We start from the raw sequence: 20,958 nt of genomic DNA, 5'->3' as shown, positions 1-20,958 counted from the left end.
TTGTGTACGTCCTGATGTTTTATTGCTTGACTTTTGTTGCATTTGCAACTACAATTTTTTCTCCATGTTTTGTGCAGCCTTGAGCATACTTTTCACTATGTCAAGGCGGTATACAAATAAAACTATGTGCCATGCAATACTGTGCATGTTTTTAGCCTTTCTCTAATTTATATAAAGAAGGCTGATTGCCGAAGAATTGATGCTTCTGAATTATGGTGCTGGAGGAGACTCTTGAGAGTCCCATGGACTGCAAGAAGAACAAACGTCTCCATTCTTAAGGAAATCAGCCCTGAGTGCTCACTGGAAGGACAGATCCTGAAGCTGAGGCTCCAATACTTTGGCCACCTCATGAGAAGAGAAGACTCCCTGGAAAAGACCCTGATGTTGGGAAAGATGGAGGGCACAAGGAGAAGGGGACGACAGAGGACGAGATGGTTGGATAGTGTTCTCGAAGCTACAAACATGAGTTTGACCAAACTGCGGGAGGCAGTGGAAGACAGGAGTGCCTGGCGTGCTCTGGTCCAGGGGGTCACGAAGAGTCGGACACGACTAAATGACTAAACAACAACAACAAAAATTTATCTGCAAGCGGCCTTGAATTCCCGATCTGGGGGGAAAGGCGAATAATAATGATGGTGATGGTGGTGGTGAAGAAGGACCCCAGCCGCGCCCCGTGGATCAGCAGCTGGATGGGTGCGGGCGAAGATGAGCGGCTTTGCGCCCTAGCTCCGCCTTCCCTCCGCGTTTTCTCCGCCACGCGAGCGCGGTGGCCAATCTCTGCCTCGCCAGCGCGGAGCAGCGGCGCCTGGCAGAGCGAAGGCGAGCGCAGCTCCGCCGCCCTGGAAGCGCGTGCGCGGGTGTCTCATTGCGTACGCGGAGCCGGAGAGCGAGGCAGGCAGAAAGCGAGAGAGCGAGAGCGCCCCTGGCAGGGTCCCCTCGGCCCTTGGGATCCTCGTCGGAGGAGGCGCGCAGGTGGGTTCAGCGCTTGGGGATGCGGGCGGTGGGGGGGGGGGAGAGCGCAGGGAGGGCTCCGGGCTCCAGAAGCGTCGGTTTGTTGGCCCAGCTGGCCGCTCTCTAGCCCGGAGAGGTGGGTTGGGGGGCACCGGAATTGCGGGGCTTTGGCGGCACCCCCGACTCAATGCCCCATTGTCCAGGTGTCCCTCCGTTGGCTGGCCGAGGGAGGGCTTTGGCGTGCGCTTTTACGCACGTCAAAATGGAGAGGACGCGGAGGGGGCCCGGAAAGCCAGGAGACCGTTGCAACCTTGTGGAAGGGTGGGCTCGCTGGCGGCCGGGCGAGGCGGGGAGGTGGAAGGAAATGGGGTTCGAGGGCCGGGGTGCGCCCCCTTCTCTGCGTGGAGGATTCTGCCTTTCCACCAGCTTTCTTCTCCGCCCTCCAAACCCACACCAGCCTCTGCCCTCGCCGTGTTAGCAAAAGATGCGGGAGATGCTGCTTTAACGGCCGAGCGATGGGCCTAAAGATTGCCGTGGAGAAGGGAGGAAAGCTGCCCCACACATTCTGGGTCAGACCAGGGCCGGATTTACTTACAAGCTAGGAGGCCCCCAAAAATTTAAAGGGGGAAAAACTGGATGTACATTTCCAAAATATAAGATAAAAAAGAAATAAATTACTGTAAAACCTACATACAGCAACAGTGTTTTGTGTTGTGTAGGCTCCTATGATGTAAGCAGCCTGCTAGCCTGCTCCCTCACTAGTTTGCTCTTTTTTATGTATAGGGTGCCTATATTCTGCATGGACTGGTTGCATTAGTTTGATAAAATACATATTTTGTTATGTGCAAATAGCTTTAGATACCTCTTAGGTCATAAATTACCATATAGCATATATTCAACACACAAAAAACAGTGACAATTTGTTGTTGACAAAGGACAGCTGGGCATATAAAGGGCCCCATTACCTTCAGTAACTTAGGGCCTCATCAAACCTAAATCTGGCCCTGGGTCAGACCGTTTGTCCATCTGCTCTGGCATTTTGCTGTATACATGCCATACATTTAAAGCGCACAGCCAGCAATCCTGGGAACTGTAGTTTGTTAAGGCTGCTGGGAATGGAAGCTCTGTTTGGGGTAAATTACAGGTCCCAGGTTTCTTGTGGCGGGGGTGCTTCAAGGGTTTGTGCACAGCCAATGTTCTCTTTGGTTGGCAGTGGTTTGCAAAGGTCTTAAGCAGACTCCTTTTCCAGCATCTATTTTACAGTCTTGTATGTTCCTTACTACAGTGGTACCTCAGATTAAGTACTTAGTTCGTTCCGGAGGTCCGTACTTAACCTGAAACTGTTCTTAACCTGAAGCACCACTTTAGCTAATGGGGCCTCCTGCTGCCATTGCGCCGCCGGAGCACAATTTCTGTTCTCATCCTGAAGCAAAGTTCTTAACCTGAAGCACTATTTCTGGGTTAGCGGAGTCTGTAACCTGAAGCGTCTATAACCTGCAGCGTATGTAACCCGAGGTACCACTGTACTGAACACTGAAGCAAAGTGTCTTCTTTGCCACCAAACTATGGTGGTCCCCCTTCTATTGTGGTCCCTTTTCTGGATAACATACCATGGAATTGCCCCCTTTCCCCACTTTCCAGGCTTATTTTCTAACGTTTCATTTCTGCATTTTAGCTTCTCTCTCTCATGGCAAGAAATCTTTGCTTGCTTATAGCATGTCAGCCATGCTTCTGGGCATTACATAACAACCTTTGACACCACGAACACCCTAGTTGGTTGTACAGCCCTCTTGGAACAAAGAATGTTGCTTTTGGATCATTTTGCATTGCTCCCAGAGATTGCTTGTAGAAGGAATGAGAAAGATCCCCTAAAGTTTAGGCATTTTCCTACAAAAGATTATGCCACAGCAAGCTTTAAGGTGCCAAGCACATTTGCTTATGAAAATGTTTTGTCAGGATCATCTCAGAAATTTGCAAGGGATGAAATGCGCATTGAATAAATGCATTTTGCAATCGTTCTTCACCTCTCTGGGCATCAGAAGCGAGTCCTGCTCACACAGCAGCAGTTATATGGTTAAAAAGACATGCAGTTCCAAGCCAGCAGTTTTGCCTGTCTTCTGGCTCCACAGAAACCCTGGTTTGTAAAGGGAGCTCCTGTCACTCTGCCAATGCCTGGTGATTCCCCATAGGTTTCTAACCATTGCAGATTGGTTGCCATCCTCACTCAAAGCAACTCCCTGTATGAGCACCTTGTGGCGAAACTGTCACTAGATTTGCTGCCATGATTAGTTGATAGTTAAGACAAGGATGATTTGAAGTTTGCTAAGTCAAAATAAGAAATAATGTATTTTCCTTGTGTATCAATAATGATCTGAGAGTACAGCAAAAAAACAACCACCAGCTAACACCTTTGCAAAGCTAAGCAGGGTCCATTATGGTTTCTATGACAACCATCAAATCCTGCACTTACTTAGTCATTAGCAAAATGCAAGCTCAGGCGCACCGCTAATGGGCTTTACGATTAGAAAGGTCATAGTTTGCTATATCTAACAGTGCTCATGTATTTTTTTAATAGATGTGTATAGCTTATGAAGCAATATCCTGCAATCAGATGGTTGGGGGGGTTATATTTGCATAACAAAACTGAATAACTTTGTGAGTGTGATAAATACTTTAACAGATTCCACATTGATAGGGGCATTAAGTAAATTTTTGTTTGGTTGCCTCAAATGAAAGGTATAAAACACTCAAACCTGCAGTTAAAATGCATGCAGGATATTGCTGCCAAAGACCTAAGGTCCAAAATTTATCTGATAGGTCCCCATACCGAATAAAATTGGACTTGTAGGTCACCATACCAAAAAGGTTGGAAGCCACTGCCCTAGAGAGCATCCCCCAGGGCTTTGCCAAAACACTCTCTTGCTATCATAACTGTGCCATGCTTAAAATGAGGTCAGAAAAGCTTTGCTCAGATTGATCTGTCAAGTAATAACATTCACCACAGATTTAAAAAACATGAGCTTTTGGTGAGAGCAGTCCAGATTAAAGAGGTGGTTCTGTAATTTTCTACAAATATTTCTCTGCAGTTGTTCCAAATCATGAATTTAGTAGAGACAGAGGTGGTGGTTAGAGCAGGGGTAGCCAGCATGTAATAATGTGTATACAGCCTAAGTTTGTGCATAACACTAGCACATAGAGGCTGAAAGGGCGATGGTTCTCCTGTAACAAGAGGCATAAGTAACTTGGTGGCAGCACTGCTATTCCAAAACATCTTCCTCACTTTGAGCTTTCACAATACTGATGGGAATTGAGCTTTTATATGCTGTTCTGTAATTTGGCAGTCCTGTGTGGTCAAGGCCTTAATGCAGCCTTTGAGCCCAGTGAGACTTACGTCTGAGTAAACATGGGATTGCTCCGTAATGGTGATGGCAAAGGAAATGCAAAAGGCTAGCAACTTCATTTATTAAATATTAAGTTCCCTTGTGCCAGAAGGAAACAAGTGGCGCCAGCGAAAAATGTTGCAGAATGGATTGCTCTTGTTCAGGGTGGCAGCCAGCCATGCCCTTGCCCAAGACACTCCATTCCATTCCACTCCACCCCACCCTGCATTCAGTCAGCATTTCATGGTAGCTGAGCATACTTGGTTTTCACGCAGTGCCGGATTCACGTATAAGCTAAACAAGCTATAGCTTAGGGCCCCACTCTCTTAGGGGCCCCCCAAAAAAATTAAGGGAAAAAACTGTACATTTCAAAAATATAAGATAAAAAAGAAATGAAATAAATCCTATGTACAGCAACAGTGTTTTGTGTTGTATAGGCTCCTATGATGTAAGTAATAATTATTATTAATTATTAATAATTATTTCACTATTAATATACTTCTTCTTAATTGTTTTTCACTATTAATATACTTCTTAATTGTATTTCAGGTCAACAATTACTTCGATAAAATACATATTTTGTTATGTGCAAATGGCTTTAGGTACCTATTAGGTTAAGATTACCAGATTTTTTTCAGTGAATCCGGGGACACTTTTCAACTTTAATGGATTTTTTATGGGGACTGATCTGTAAATCTGGGGTCTGTCTGGTCCATATTAGGTCCATAAATTACCATATAGCATATATTCAACACAAAAAACAGCGACAGTTGGTTGTTGACAAAGGACAGCTGGGCATATAAAGGGCCCCATTACCTTCAGTAGCTTAGGGCCTCATCAAACCTAAATCCGGCCCTGTTCTCACGGGACAGTTGGGTTCTCCCCAGAGCTCCCTGAGAGCTTTTGCCCCCTTAAAGGGTTCCCCCCGCTTTTTGGTGAGGAGAGTCGCACTTCCTCCAAGCTTGCTGGTGCCTTTCTCTTGCATGTGGATGGTGCTGTTTTGGCTTCATAAGGATCAACAGAGAATGTGCTGAGTATTACTACATGATTCTCAGCAATGCTCCTTAGTTGAGGTTTCGGGGGGAGCATGTTTGTTTACATCAGTTTTCAGTGCAATCCAATGCATGAATACTCAGAAGTAAGTCTTTTTGAGTCCAGCAGGCCCTTTTCCCAGGTCTGTGCGTAGTCGTTAGGGATGCATGCATCTGCCAGTTTCCATTTCTTGGTTTCTCATTTTTCCTATCTTACGTTCAGTTCTCCACATTTCCACATCACTTTGTTATTTTTTTCCTCAAAAAACCCCTCCTCGTGAAAATTCAGCATTCTGGTTCACTTTTCTTCACATTGTGTGTTCAGTTTTGCCTAATACACACATTTTTGCAAAGTAGTTTTTCTTTTGACAATTTTTGCGTATTGTTTTCTTTAATTTACACATTTTATCGCACGTTTCACCTGCGTATACAGATCACTCGCAACTTGCACGTGTATTGACGTGTGCAGTTTCAGCTTTACACAGTTGAAGGCCAGCCAGCCGACATCGCACAAATTAAATTCCTGAAAGGTGGAGAGCTTAAAAGCTCACAGACTTGCTTACTGGGTTCTTACCAGATTTTGGAAGGCCCTGCAAGATCTTGCGAGAGCCTCCCAGAGCCCGGTAAGCAGGTCTGGGAAAATAAAAGCAGTTAGCATGTGCCATTGTGGGCTCTTTACAGGCTGTTTTTAAAGGGTTGTTTTGACCATATGAGATTTCAGCTATGGCCATACACACTGTCCCTGAAACACAACACCTGCGTAAGATAGGATTCACCTGTATGCATCTCTGAACTCATTACTTGACTGAAGAACTGCCTTGCAAAATTGGAAGTGTTTTGGTCCACATATTACCATTCTGGAAAATGTGAATCAGGTAGGATCTCCTTTAAATGCAAACAGAATCGAAGTTCCACCCCAGCCCTAATACTAGGTGTAGCCTAAATAAATTAATATTATAAAAGCCTGCTTTTTCATTAAAAACATTGCTTTAGATTGTTGACACTCCTGATTAGTAGAAATGTATCTTCTCTGGATCTCCTGACCCTTAATTCTGCTGCCATCTTTACAGCTCATTTCACAATCTTTGATCTCCCCACACCCGACTTTACAGAGATATTAAGGTCAAGATAAGCCGTCCAACTATGGATTACTGGGCTTCTAAACTCTGCATAGTGTTAACCCTAAATAGATGCTGCTTAATAGTGGTAGTAGTAGCAGCAGTAAAATAAACTCTGCCCTGATATAATACAGCTAAAATTAACAAAAGTTAAAAGCAAGGCTTCAGCTAAAATAACTTTTACACTACAAAGCTATGCCTGAGACTAGTAAGGCTGTGCACAAACCATACACAGAATCCTGGGAACGGTAGTTTGTTAAGGGTGCTGGGGATTGTAGTTCATGAGGGGTAAATTGCAGTTCTCATTTTTCTTTTTTTTTGTGGGGGGCGTACTTTAAATGTATGGTATGTACACAGCCTAAGTCTCATTGAATTCAGTGGGACTATTCTGAGTAGAAAGGTAGGATTGTGCTGTCAATCAGTTTTGGCCATATACAGGATTCTCTTCTATAAGCTTCAAAAGCTGCTTTCAACAGGGCTGTGCTTTGGGATCTTTGAGATTCAGTGCCTGCAGTATTTACATCTTTGATTCCGTGTGGTTTGTTTGTGTTTTTAACCAGCTTTGCCTGCCATTTTAACATGCAAACCATTTCCTTTTTAACTGAAAATCGGTATTAAAACATTTTTGGAGAAATAATTTTTTTTCTAGGACGCACCCAAGTTTTGCAGCCCACAAATGCTAAGTTCTAAATACTACCTACTACATTACTTGCATTTAATGTGGCAGATATATTTTTAGAAGCTAGCATAGGTGCCAAAGGGAGATCTGATCAGGACTGTGTTGGGCAGGGAGAGGGGAGATTAACCCCCCCTCCCCCACCGCAGTCCTGTTGAAAATCACAGTCTACCCTTCCTCCCTGCTACCTGCTACTGCGTTAATTAAACGCACCGTCCATCCTGCTCTCTTTGTTTAACAGGATTTGTATATGGTGTAATCAACAAAAACCTCTGAAGCAGTTTATCACAGCCTGCAAGTGGGTCATGTAGCCTGTGCGAGTGGGTCTCAGGCTCTATAAGTAAACCTAAATAGTTTTTGCTTTTAATCCTCCATTAGTATGATGAATGGCTCTTGCAATTCTTTTGATTCATTGGCGTGGTTTAATGCTGTGTTCGCACTTGTAACCAAACATCAGAAAAGCTCAAGCCTTTTAACATTTGGGAACTTCACCATCCCAGGCAAGCTGTAATATGAACACCTTGGGGCAACCAGTCACTGGATCTGCTGGCAGGTTTAGTTAGCGGTTAAGCCAGGGATGGTCTGAAGTGTGCTTCATCAACATAAGAAAAAATATATTTACCCCATGTATCTATAATGATTTGTGACTATGTCTGACAACTGTCAGCCCATGCACTGACCTACTCACGAGCAAAATGCAAGCTCAGCCACCCCACTGATACTTGCCATTTCATTATGAATAAAACTACTAAAAACGTTCATAGTTCATTATATCCAGCTTTGCTTAGGAAACCAAATGTTTTTAGAATGGGTTTTTATAGCCTATGAAGCAATATTCTGGAATCAGGTGGGTGGTGATCTTGCATCCCATAAACATAACTTTAACTAACTTTGTAAGTGCTATAAATATTTCAACAAATTCCACTTTCATAGGAGCATTAAGCAAATTTTTGCTTGGGTGTCTCAAGTAATGGTTATAATGTAGGCAGGCTTGCAGTTTAATGCACAAAACAGATGGCGGTCAAAAATCTAAGGTCCAAAATTCGTGTGGCAATAAAACCATTGATCACAATACCAAGTTCATTTGAACTTGTGGGTTGTCATAAAAAAAGCATTTTCAAATTATATATACATAATAATAATATTGCATGATAAAATCACATATCTGGGGTGGCTTTCTTTTTCCTTTTTTTGAAGGGGGATTAGTTTTAGTATACAGTCCCATTAAATGCATGAAAACATTTAACATAACTCATAGTTCTTCTTTTCCATTTTAAACAAAGAAAATGGCACTCATTGATTGAAAACAAAGACACTACGGGTTGCTTGATAAAAGGGTTCATTCTTCAGTTAAATGTCGTGCATACTAAAGCTGCAGTTAGAGAAAAGCATTGTTTGTTTTTTAGAAATGGCCCTTCTAGCACACATTTGATTTGCCATCTGCTTTGGGCCTGTTGCAAAATGCAGCAAGTCATGAGAGCTATTTTTAAAATCCTTTCCCTCCCTTGGCAGAGGGGGTGATGGTGAAATCTAGCTGCCCGTTCTACTGTATAAGTCAAGGCTTCCAACCAGCTACCATTTCTGCTAGAGAGATGTGTTTGTTCATGCTCTGCGGTACATGGTGTGCTGTAGAGTTGCATTAAGAACATTTTGCCCTGTAATTTTTTTGCATGAGGTGATGTCTACACACGCACCCTGCTCAGTTATGAAGCTGACCATCCAACCAACTCCTGAGAAATAGCAATTCACTTTGAAAGGATTGTGTGGTGGTCCGTTTAGGTGACGTACAGTCATACCTCTTGTTACGTTCGGTTCAGGTTACGTTTCGCTGCTCACACATGCACAGACGCTCCAAATGACCGCATGCGCAGAAGCGGCGAATCACGACACACGCAGACGGGGCTTGCGTTCTGCTCATGTTGCGAACGGGGCTCTGGAACAGATCCTGTTCACAACCAGAGGTACCACTGTATTCGTGTTACAGGCGTTTATTGATACCATTTCACAGAGTAGTATTTAGGCTCTTTAGCCTTTGGTGTTCATGCAGATTTCCGTTTCGTGTGCTGTTTAATAGCATACCATGTGACAGGGGTGAGTTTCTTCCTTTCCCCATAGCTGTCACTCAGAGGAAGAGCTTCTCCTTTGTGCTCAGAAGGTCCCAGATTCAGTTCCTGGCACTTGCTCCTCAGAGTTCCCTGGGAAGAGGGATCGACTATTAAACCACTCTGTAGTTCTGTGAGGGGAACAGGGGTCTCCTAGCAGCTCTCAGCACTCTTAGCACATTACAGTTCTTAGGATTTCTTGTGGGAAACCATGACTGTTAAAGTGGTGTGATGATGCTTTAAATCAGGCATAGGCAAACTTGGCCCTCCAGATGTTTTGGGACTACAACTCCCATGATCCCTAGCTAACAGGACCAGTGGTCAGGGATGATGGGAATTGTAGTCCCAAAACATCTGGAGGGCCGAGTTTGCCTATGCCTGCTTTAAATGTATAGTGCAGATGAGGCCTGGTTTCTTTCTGAAGAAATGATCTGTTTAAAAAATAAGGTGCCTCAGCTCTTTCTTAGATCCAAAACTGGATGACTGGATGAGATGCAAATTTAGAAGCAACAATGCTGTGGGTTAAACCATAGAGCCTAGGACTTGCCAATCAGAAGGTCGGCGGTTCAAATCCCCGCAACGGGGTGAGCTCCCGTTGCTCGATCCCAGCTCCTGCCAACCTAGCAGTTCAAAAGCACGTCAAAGTGCAAGTAGATAAATAGGTACCGCTCTGGCGGGAAGGTAAACGGCATTTCCGTGCACTGCTCTGGTTCACCAGAAGTGGCTTAGTCATGCTGGCCACATGATCCAGAAGCTGTTTACCGACTCCCTCGGCTAGTAAAACGAGATGAGTGCCGCTACCCGAGAGTCGGCCACGACTGGACCTAATGGTCAGGGGTCCCTTTACCCTTTACCTTTACCTTTACTACTATTTGAATAGAAATACAATTCCTCTCAGTATAGTGAGAAAGATATGACCAGGTGACTGTGTACCAGCTCAGTCTGTTGCCCAGTGCTGCAGGTGCCCCTGGTCTCCATTTGTTCTTTACTCTTAAAAGGATTTGGACTGGACAGCTCTTCAAATTGAGTACTCTCCTCTGTAAAATAGGACACAAGGCCACCCTGTCTTGGGCCAGGAGGAGTCTATATGCTGGTAACGGGAGGGGAATCAACAGAAATTGAGGTTTTAGAAGCCAGACACTATGTGCATGGAAGCCAAGAAGCCATGTTGGCAAAGAGTAGCATCTGAGAGGGTTCATGTGCCTTTTAGAACCGCTTGAAAGGGAAAGTTCTCCCAGTTACAACCTCTCTTATCATTAGGCCCTGTGAGTTCACAACGCTACGTGAGAGCCAAGCAGAGTGGCTGTTGATCTGAATTACCTGGGAGGTTCACTGCCAGCAGAGGTTTGGTTTACCTACTGAATCTCTCTCTGGGTAATTCTACAGCCTAGTGATAGCATTTTTCCAATAGTTCAGGTTGTTTTCCGGGTTTGATGTCTTCTGCTTTCTCCGCATGCAGCTGGCGGTGAGCAGAACACAAACATGTTCTGCTTGTGCCTGTGCAACAAAGGGAAATGAGTTGGTGGCTGTTTGCATAATAGATTGTATATTGTAATAGATTGCCACCTGCTCTCTGTGGGTTGCATGCACAGATCTATGGAGAGTTTGCATTGTGGTTCATGTACCACTGGAAGATGTGGCATTTGATGAATTAAGAATCAGTTTAAAAAAATAAGGTGCCTCAGCTCTTTCATAGATCCGAAACTGGGGGTGAAAAATGGATTTCTACCTTAGCCATTCCAAGACAATAGCTCATATATATCCTCTTTCTGGCTCCTGTGCCACCAACATTTTTTGGGGTGGGGTGGGGTGGATAGTTTGATAATACAATTGCATTTATAAAAGGAAGTGCCTTTTGTTACCTTGCAACTTCTTCCTTTATACAGCTGAAGTCACATAGTCTATTTAGAAAGTTACTGCTGTATGTTGTTTACAACTAGATAAAGTGCAGTTAAACTTAGTGTTACTGCTCTCAATGGCCACTCAGAAATCTGGGGATATGGTGGGCATCTTAATCTCTGTAGAGGATCAGCTCTCTGTGCTGCCGTGTTCTTCAGCCTTAGATCCCAAGGAGTTGGAGTACGATCCAGATAAGACTGAGGCACTGTTAGGAGGTGGTTCCCTAGACCAGATGGTTGCCCTCTTTTGATGGGGTTACACTCTCTCTGCAGGAGCAGGTACGCAGCTTGGGTCCATTGCTGTCGCTTGAGGCTCCGGTGGCCTGGAGTGCCTTCCATCAGCTTTGGCTGGTGGCCCAGCTGCGCCCCTATCTGCACAGGGATAGCCTAACTTCTGTCGCTTATGCTCTGGTAACCTCTAGGTTAGATTATTGCAACGTGCTATACGTAGGGCTGAAGATGGTTTGGAAACTTCAGTTGGTGCAGAATTCAGCAGACAGGTAGCTCTCTGGGGCAAGATGGTTTAAGCCAGGCACCCCCAAACTCGGCCCTCCAGCTATTTGGGGACTACAGTTCCTATCATCCCTGACCACTGGTCCTGGTAGCTGGGGATGATGGGAGTTGTAGTCACAACTTGGCTGGAGGGCCAAGTTTGGGGATGCCTGGTTTAAGCATATAATGCCATTTCTGGCCCGACTGCACTGGCTGCCAATTAATTTCTGGGCCCAAATCCAAGTGCTGGTTTTGACCTATAAAGCCTTAAATGGCTCTGGACTGCAATGCCCCAATAAGAACCTACCTGGACTCTTTGTTCATCATCTGAGGCCCTTCTTCATGTGCCTCCTCCCGTGAGGTCCAGAGGGCAGCAACATGAGAACAGGCCTTTTCTGTGATGGCTCCTTGCTTGTGGAATGTTCTCACCTGGTGCCTTCATTACATATCAAAAGGTACCGGACAAAACATTCCTCTTCTCCCGTGCAGTCTTTGGCCTTTTAAACTGTACATGGGGGAGGGGGGTATCGTTTTGTTTGTTACTATGGTATGTTTGTGTTTTTATATTGTAAACTGCCCTGTGATCCTTGGATGAAGGGAGATACAGAAAAAATAAATATATAAATACAACTCCCATCACCCCCAGCCAGCTTAGCACAATGGTCAAATATTAGAAATGGGGGAGAAATTAGATTCAGTCTTCATTTAAAGATGAGCCTACCAGATTTGTACTTTGTGAACAATACGTGGACAGAAACACAGGGATCCTTCAAAATGCGCACCTCTCCAAATTTTGCAGTGCAGTATTCCAGCCAAGTAAAATGTGCAAAAATGCATAAACTAGGGTAAAGTATACATAGAAGTGCATATATTAATGAAAATAGCATACAAACATGCATTATATAGGGGGAAATTGCTTTGTAAATATGTAAAGAACTGGAATGAGGAACCTCAAGCTCAGGGACCAAATGTCCTCTCTGTCTGGCCCTAGGGACACCCCCCCCCCACACACACACATTAGGCTGCTCCTCTCCCCAGGCTACCCCACTCAATGGCCTAGCTGCACTGAGTGGGTACCTTGAGTGTTTTTGCCTGGCTGGAATGTGCCTTTGAATTCTGGTAATCCCCCAAGGGTTGGGGGATGAGTATTTGTAAAGCTAGGGTACACCACAGGTGAAATCTGCATATGGCTCCTGGAAGGCTGCTCAGAAAGGAGAGTGTATCACCCCCTGCTATAGAGAACCATTTCACTTTCTGCCAGAAACATTGTTCTTTATCTAATGAGATTTCCTCCTTTTTGGCTTGCAGAATGACCGTCATGGGGAAGTACCTGGTGACCTGCTGGGTAGCAATTCTCTTGATCCTGCTGCAGAGCGATGTCTCCGTTTCCAAAAAAAGGCCCAAACCCAGCGGTGGTGGCTGGAACACGGGAAGCCAACGTCAGCCTGGGTACCCGCAGAACCCTGGCTATCCGCAGAACCCTGCCTACCCGCCACCACGCAACCCAGGCTATCCTCAAAACCCTGGTTACCCCCAGCACAACCCTGGCTACCCGCCGCGCAACCCTGGTTACCCACAGCAGAACCCTGGCTATCCTCAGCGCAACCCTGGTTACCCACAGAACCCTGGCTATGGTGGGGGCTATGGTGGGGGCTACGGAGGCAAACCGTGGAAGCCTAAGCCGGCCAAGCCCCCCAAGATGAAGCACGTGGCCGGAGCAGCTGTCGCAGGGGTGGCAGCAGGAGCCCTCGGCGGCTACCTCTTAGGGAGTGCCATGTCCAACATGAACTTTGGTTTCCGCAACCCCAGCGAGGAGCAGTGGTGGTATCAAAACCGTGACCGCTACTCCGACAGAGTCTACTACCCAGAGTACAAGGAGCGTGTTTCGAGGGATGTCTTTATGAGAGACTGTGTGAACGTCACACTGACGGAGTATATCACCCCTCAAGGGAACCAAAGTGCAGATGAGATGGAAGTGAAAGTCGTGACACATGTGGTGCGCGAGATGTGCACAGAGCAGTACCGCTTGATAAACGCGGCAGCTCTGCTTCTCGCCAGCCCTTCCATGCTTTTCTTCCTCATGTTGGTCACTTGTTTCCTCATCCCCTGAGATCCTCCTCAGGCCTGCACCTCGTTGTTCATTGAGCAAACGTCCAGAAGGAATGAGATCTATACAGAGCGACGGCTTCGGGGGAGATAACATTCTCTCTTATGCACCTCTTTGGTGGAGTGTCTTTCAAAGCTGTTACATCTGCTACGCATTAATGAACACCCAGGCTTCTGCCAAGCACCTGTTCCTTTTGCAGCCATCTTTGATTTCTGTCGTTTGTGGTACGAAATAGTTTTTTGGGGGGAGAGCATAAGGTCTTATTTTGTAATGAAGGGAGGGCAGGAAGAACCCGTCATAGATCAAACCCCTCCCTCCTTCAGTCGAATGTAATGCGAACTGTAAATAGAAACACAGCGACTCCACACGGAAAAACGAATTGTTTGCTAGGGCCAGCATTAAGAGTTGATGTGGCTGGGTTTCTGCCAGAGAGCCCACAGTTGAGATGGGCACCCCCTTTCCTCCTCTTCAGTGCTAAAACTTGCTTGTTCACCCGCCTCTAGCTCTGGGTCAGACAGCAGTGGAGATGAGAAAGAGAAGTTAGTGCCACAGCCTACTTGCTTGTTGGCTCTCTGGCAAACAAGGAAATGGGAGCTCTAATGGGGAAGAGGAGAAGTTGGTGATAATGGCAGTGAGGTGGAGGCCTGAGGCCTGTGAAGGATGTCTTTGCCCACAGGCTCTGTAAAATCTTGAGCTGCCACAGTCCTTTGCTTGCCTACCCTCATTACACCGGCTCTTCGCAGAAACCAAATTGGCACGTTCTATAATGCAGCGATCCAGGGGTCCCCAAATCGTTGTCCGCAAACCACCAGTTATCTGCAGGCTTCACTCAGGTGGTCTACGGTGTGTCGGTGGAACTATTGTCCTGTTGGTCTTTAATTGTGTTTCTGCTGCTGCTTTAATTTTTTTATATATTGCATTTTTATTCTTATTGTGGGATTCAAATTGTAATGCAATATATAAGAAATAAAAGAAGCAGTAGAAAGACAGTAAAAAATCTTACAGTATCTACCATTGCACATTACAATTGCGATAGCTGGCAGAAAAATCATTTAAGTGGCCCTTTGTGGGTGAAGGAGGGCATTTGGGAACCCCTGCAGTAAACTGTTCTTGCCTTTAAGAGAAGGAAGTATTTCCAGCTGTTATTTGAAACTACATTATATGATGAGAGGCAGGAAGCTGAAGTGAATCAGGTTTTAAGTTCTCCACTGTACATTGTTTAAAAATAAAAAATCCCACCCCACCATGCAGTAAGATTCTCATTCTAGACCCGCATACATACTGAGATATTTATCTCAGTATATTGTAGGAGATCTATGGAAATCCCACTGTAAAAAACACAGAAAACACTTTTATATATTATAAACTGCCTTGAGAGTGTGGGTGGGGTTAAAAAAAAAACACCACCAGGGTGTTAAATATATGAATACAAGCAAAAGAGGAAAGGCCATGCGCATCCCTTCCTACATTATGCAAGGTGAGAAGACTCTGGTGTGTCTTATTGGACACAATTCCAGGAACCGAGTCGTGTTAACCTTACAACAAAGAAGATGGATAGTGCCTGGAATTTCACGAAGCAAGACGACACATCCGCAAAGAATTACCCTGTGTTCCTGATTTAGTGCTGTCCATGTGGAAAGTTGTAGGGCCTTGTGGGCTCTTTTGCACATTATCTGGGGTTTGTAGCCATTAGGCAGACCAGAGCAGCCCATATAGGATCCATGCGAATCATTAAGCGAGCATTCCCTTCATTATCCATTGTACCATGAGCATACTGTAGGTACTTGCCTGTGCAGTAATAAACCTGTTTGCCTATGAACCACAGTTATTGCCTACACGGGCGCATTACTGCTGATGACACCAAAATCTCTTGCTTTCTTTTTTTTAATGAAAGACGAACCTCAGTGAAGTATCCTTTTCATGGAGAAATAATGGCTTATTACTGGAACTGATAAATCTGGGGCAGGTCTTCTGAAATGGTGTTGGCTGTCTCAATAGCACTTAGAATTTCTAGGCTGCAAAGAAAAGCATTTGGTTTTGCACCATGGGAATATGAGTACACCATTCATCAGGAATTTTTAACCCTCTGTGATGCACAGACATTACCTTTCTGGTAACTTAGCAATTGCATATTTTCTTACAAGAGTAGAAGTTCCTGATCATTGTCTGAACTAACCTTAACAATTAAGCTGCTGCTGTTGTTGAGCATCTTCACTCGTTTGACCTCTTCAGTCCTCAAAATTACTGGGTGTTAATTGTATTGACCCTGCTGAATTTTGGAACTAACTTTAAGGGTCAACTGCAGATACCAGAGTCATTCCAAAGTTTCATCTGTGAGGAAACCTATTGGGTGAGCGGGTGACAAATATGACTTAAAGGCAGTCTTATAAAATTCAGAGCAGGTTCTCAGTCCGTTGGGAGGGACAAGCTGTGTGCCAATAACTCACAAAATATTCAGACATGAAAGCCATGTTGTCAAAGCCAATGGTGCTCTCCATAAAGTGGTTAAGCATCCCTCTCTCTTAAACTGGATTCCAGCCTGTAGACTGATGCAAGTCCCTAGAATTTGAGAGACTTGCTTCCAAGTAAGTGTGTGCAGAATTGCAGTCCTGTGAGTTACTGTGAAGAGCCAATTCTTGGCAGTTGGGGGGGGGACGCCACACACATCCTGTTTCTGCCACACCCTCCCCTTGCTCACTTCGGGCTTCTGCAAGGCCCTTTCTCCTTCCAGAGATGCTGTGTTAGTGTGCAAGAAACAAGGGTGCAATGCCAGACCACCTGTTGAGATGCTCTTCTGGTTAAGAGACCTCGTGTGCTTCATTTTCTTGGTTTCAATTTATGCAGCAGGCAGTGGGGCTGGGAGCACACAAATAGTCACTAGGATTTATGCATTCCAGTAATGTAGCTGGCTTCGAAAATGCCACATTTAACCTTAAGGCAGACATTATAATTGAGGACTACATTTTGGGTGGTACTAATTCTGTCTGTCCTACCGCTTTTGGCCTGCAGCGTTGGTAACGGCTACATTTTTGCTAACCTGTATTTCAGTCAACTTGCTGACAACTCCATGTTTGTTCAAGGGTATAGATATATTTTTTAAGTGTAGTCAAAATGTAAAGAGTACACAATTATTCTTCTGAGTATATCTTAATATATTCTCTGCATTTTGCTAGAAGATTATTATTGTACAGACACACTTTAAAATATTGGTGACTTGGTCCAAGTAGAAAGCACACAATAGTAGTAAAATTGCAGGGAGTATTGGAGAGACAAGCACATTTGTACTTTGCAATTTTGTGTGTGCTTTTTTAAAGTAAGTGTTTGATATCTAGTAGAAATAAAGGCCAAAGGCCCCAGCTTTTGTCTATGAGCTTCTTTTTTGATGATGTAACTTTGTGCAGGTATGTGTACACACAGACAGACAAGACACTTCAACATGACGCCCTCAAGACTATAACTCTCATCTAGCATGGCCAGTGGTCAGGGAGTGGCAAGTGTAGTTCAGCAACAACTGGGACACCACAGGCTCCCCACCCCAGGATTAACATGTTGGACTGGGACCAGGGAATCCAAACTTCAACTCCGCTCCTCAGTTATACCATGATAGAGAACTGGCCGAGTGTTGCAGTGTTGGGAGAATAAAATCTCATCCCATCTGCACTATACATGTAAAGCTGTATCATACCACAGACATGGGTTCCCCCCAAAGAACTGTAGGAAGCATAGTTTGTTAAGGGTACTGGCAGTTGTTAAGAAATCCCAGTGGTCACATAGCTGCATTTTTCAGAGTGGTTTAACAACCATTCCTCCTCCCCCCCCCCAAAAAAAAAAAAACCACAACAACTCAGAACTGTAATTCTGGGAGGGGAATTGGAGCTTCCTAATAATTCTCAGCAACCTTAAACCGCAGTTCCTGAGATTATTTCGGGGCGGGAAGCAGGAGCCATGACTTTTTAAAGTGGTATGATACTGTTTTCAATGTGCAGTGCAAATGGGGCCTAATTGTGGGGAGTTAAAACTCAGAGAAAAGACTCAGTGCATTTGCAATCTGACATGGATCAATTCACTCAATCGGTGCTGTCAGTCATAGGGGTGGAGGAGAAATGTGATTCAATTCAAATTTAAAAGTGAGCCTACCTAGTTTGCCTACTTTCCAAACCAGTATGCAAACAGAAACGCATCCTTCAAAATGTGCACTTCTGCCAAGTAATGTGTACAGAAATGCTTGATACTGAGTTAAAATGTGCGCTACTGAAAAGAACCTACAAAAATGCATTTTATTTGGCAAAATTTTTTTGCAAAAATGTTTAGGAGAAATTCATGCTAAAATGGTGAAATTCCATGAAATAAAATGGAATAGAAATAAAATGGAATAAAAAATAATAATACTGCAAACTTGTGGAGAACTGAACCTAAGATTGGAAGAAATGAGAAACAGAGAAACCAAAATTGTCACATTTGTCCCTTTCCAATCAGGACAGAACTTTGGAAGAAAAGTCCAGGGTCCTGCTCTAAGGAGTAAGCGGGAGAGTCCTCAGATTTTTAATGGACAGAAATATACTTGCAGACAGAGGGGTGGGAGTGTGAGGACACTTTTGGACCTGGGGCAAACCTTGCCAGGCATCGCTATCAGGTTTGAGAATTAAGCCAGCCAGAGACGACCAGTCAAAGCACAGGGGGCCAGAATGAATGCAGTGCTAGTCCATTAGGATGGCTTCACGCATCCCACACAGTGTGGTTGTCATTATATCTGACATTCCTTTGGGCCCAAGTGCACCATCAGCCACACCTATTAACATCCTTTATTTAACAAGATGAAGGGGGGAGTTGGAAGCTGTCTGCCTATGTGAGTGACAGACCAGTTCACAATATTTCTATGATGAAAATGTTTAGTTATTTAGTCGTGTCTGACTCTTCATGACCCCCTGGACCAGAGCATGCCAGGCACTCCTGTCTTCCACTACCTCCCGCAGTTTGGTCAAACTCACGTTGGTAGCTTCGACAACACTGTCCAACCATCTCGTCCTGATGAAAATAGGGACATCCTGCTCCATAGTAATAGTAATAATAATAATAATAATAATAATAATAATAATAATAATAATAAATTTATTGTTTATACTCCACCCATCTGACTGGCTTGCCCCTGTCACTCTGAGTGGCTTCCAACAAATATAAAAACTTAGTAAAACATTAAACTTTTTTTAAAAAAAAAACAACCTTCCTTATATGGAGCTGCCTTTAGCTGTCTTCTAAAGGCTGTACAGTTACTTATCTCCTTGGCTCAGGGGTCACTTAACTCCATACCTGCCAACATTTCTCTGATGAAATTGAGGGCATCCTAAGGAAAAGTGGGACATTCCTGGATCAAATCAGAAACTTGGTCGGCTTCTGTAAATCTGGGGCTGTCCCTGGGAAATAGGGACGCTTTGGAGGGTTTGAAAGAGTACACGTGGCACAAGTCCAAGCAAAAATGCTGCTTACACTGAGGTTGTTTTAGGCCTCAGAAGCACGGAGCTGGTCAATGTAGCTGGCCAAACTGTCTGGCTAGTGTGCAGGACAGGAAAGGAAGACCATCACACATGCTTTTTGTGTTAAACAGGCCACAGCTTTATTTGAGGCTTTCACAGGAGCATCAGGGTTCAAGGTGTACAGGTTAGCAAGTCAGAAGCAATACAGTGGTACCTTGGGTTACAGACGCTTCAGGTTACAGACTCCACTAACCCAGAAATAGTACCTCGGATTAAGAACTTTGCTTCAGGATGAGAACAGAAATTGTGTGGCAGCAGCGGGAGGCCCCATTAGCTAAAGTGGTACCTCAGGTTAAGAACAGTTTCAGGTTAAGAATGGAGCTCCAGAACGAATTAAGTACGTAACCAGAGGTACCACTAATTGGTTATTCATCCAACATATTTCCCCCCTGTTCCCCAGATGCCATTAGCAACAACTTGTAAGACAATGCATATGCAGCAGGTTTGGGTTTTTTTAAGAATTTGCACTGATCTAAGAGGATAGCTGCATAAGACCTTCACTTCAGAAATGGAGAAATGCAAACTCTAAGTAGGTTTCCCAAGAGCTGAAGTGGAGCCATCCTACACATTAGAACTGCTCAGAAAATGACCCACACTTGGGATCAGCATGCGAATTCTAGTGCTTCGGTTTCCACATTCAAACCCGGCTTCCCGTCTCTTCCCATCTCTCCTTGTCTCTAGGCCCATGGTGTGTCAAGGCACAGAACAGCTTGGCAGAGAGCAAACATCAGCAGCTGCATCAAACTCACAGCGCATTCGTTAAGCTTAAAGAGATGACGGGAGGCAAAGTGAGGAAGGTCAAATAGGCTGACACCACATCCATGAGCCAAACATCCGCTGGGGGCCAGAGGTCGGGAATCCTTCCCATTCCCGTGAATCAGAAGTGACCTCCCAAAGCATGTCAGGCCGTGTTGAAGGGTAGGAATGAGTACAGGAGAACCTGCCTCCCCACCCATCCAGTAGGGTTGCCATAAGCCTGGAATACTGCAGTTGGCAGCAGTGTCCGGGCAGAAACTGGAAAATGTCTTGGAAAATCTGGGCATATGGCAGCCCATGTCAGCGGGGCCGTTTTTGCCCTTTCTTCATAAAAATAGCTCAAAAAAGTTTTGGGGTTTTTTTGCGATTTTGCTCAAAAAGCTCAACAACTTTCACTATTTGAAATATGGCAACCCTAGACTGGCCAATAAGTTATTGGTGTATGGTTTGAATTCTCCTTCCCCCCAATTGGTCTTTATTGTCGTCTCCTACAAAATCTCTCTCTGTTCACCCAACAAGGTCACCAGGCTCCCAATTTCCTGCACACACAAGCCCTGCATTCACACATATCATACAAACCCGCTTCCAGTAATCGCATTGCCCTGCATATTAAAATTTTGAGGAGGAAGGTTCTGTCATTAGAATGTGCTTCTGGAAGCAGCACCGATGTACAGGGGGGAGGCAGGGGCAATAGATATACAAAATCTGGTACAAAATTGGGGCTGCAGCCAGAGCTAATGCATCTGCTCACTGCGCACACCGGCAGCTGGTTTTAACCTGTTTATTAGACAGGGGGAGAGCCAATCATGGTTTGGTCATCAGTCTTTTAGAACATGTCAATGCCACAGTCTTGCAGAACAGATTGGCAAAAACATACTAAAAAGAAGCACTGCTGGGAATGTTAAGAATTGTATGT

At 44.7% G+C, this 20,958-nt stretch overlaps 1 protein-coding gene across 1 annotated transcript; it reads left to right on the top strand.

Moving 5' to 3' along the window:
* Positions 1 to 486: 486 nt before the first annotated feature.
* Positions 487 to 17,111, top strand: LOC310750625 (major prion protein homolog). The gene is made up of 2 exons (XM_083589078.1): positions 487 to 972; positions 12,957 to 17,111. The coding sequence occupies exon 2, from the start codon at positions 12,958 to 12,960 to the stop codon at positions 13,756 to 13,758; it is 801 nt and encodes a 266-aa protein (XP_083445204.1). The 5' UTR covers positions 487 to 972; position 12,957; the 3' UTR covers positions 13,759 to 17,111.
* The last annotated feature ends 3,847 nt before the right edge of the window (positions 17,112 to 20,958 follow it).

Source organism: Podarcis filfolensis, assembly GCF_964270895.1.
Source record: "Podarcis filfolensis genome assembly, chromosome: 15".
In the NCBI taxonomy this organism is placed as follows: domain Eukaryota; kingdom Metazoa; phylum Chordata; class Lepidosauria; order Squamata; family Lacertidae; genus Podarcis; species Podarcis filfolensis.
This window is presented reverse-complemented; position numbering and strand designations above follow the sequence as displayed.

Excerpts from the sequence above, each read along its gene's own strand:
- LOC310750625 (XM_083589078.1), top strand. The coding sequence starts at position 12,958 with ATGACCGTCATGGGGAAGTACCTGGTGACCTGCTGGGTAGCAATTCTC.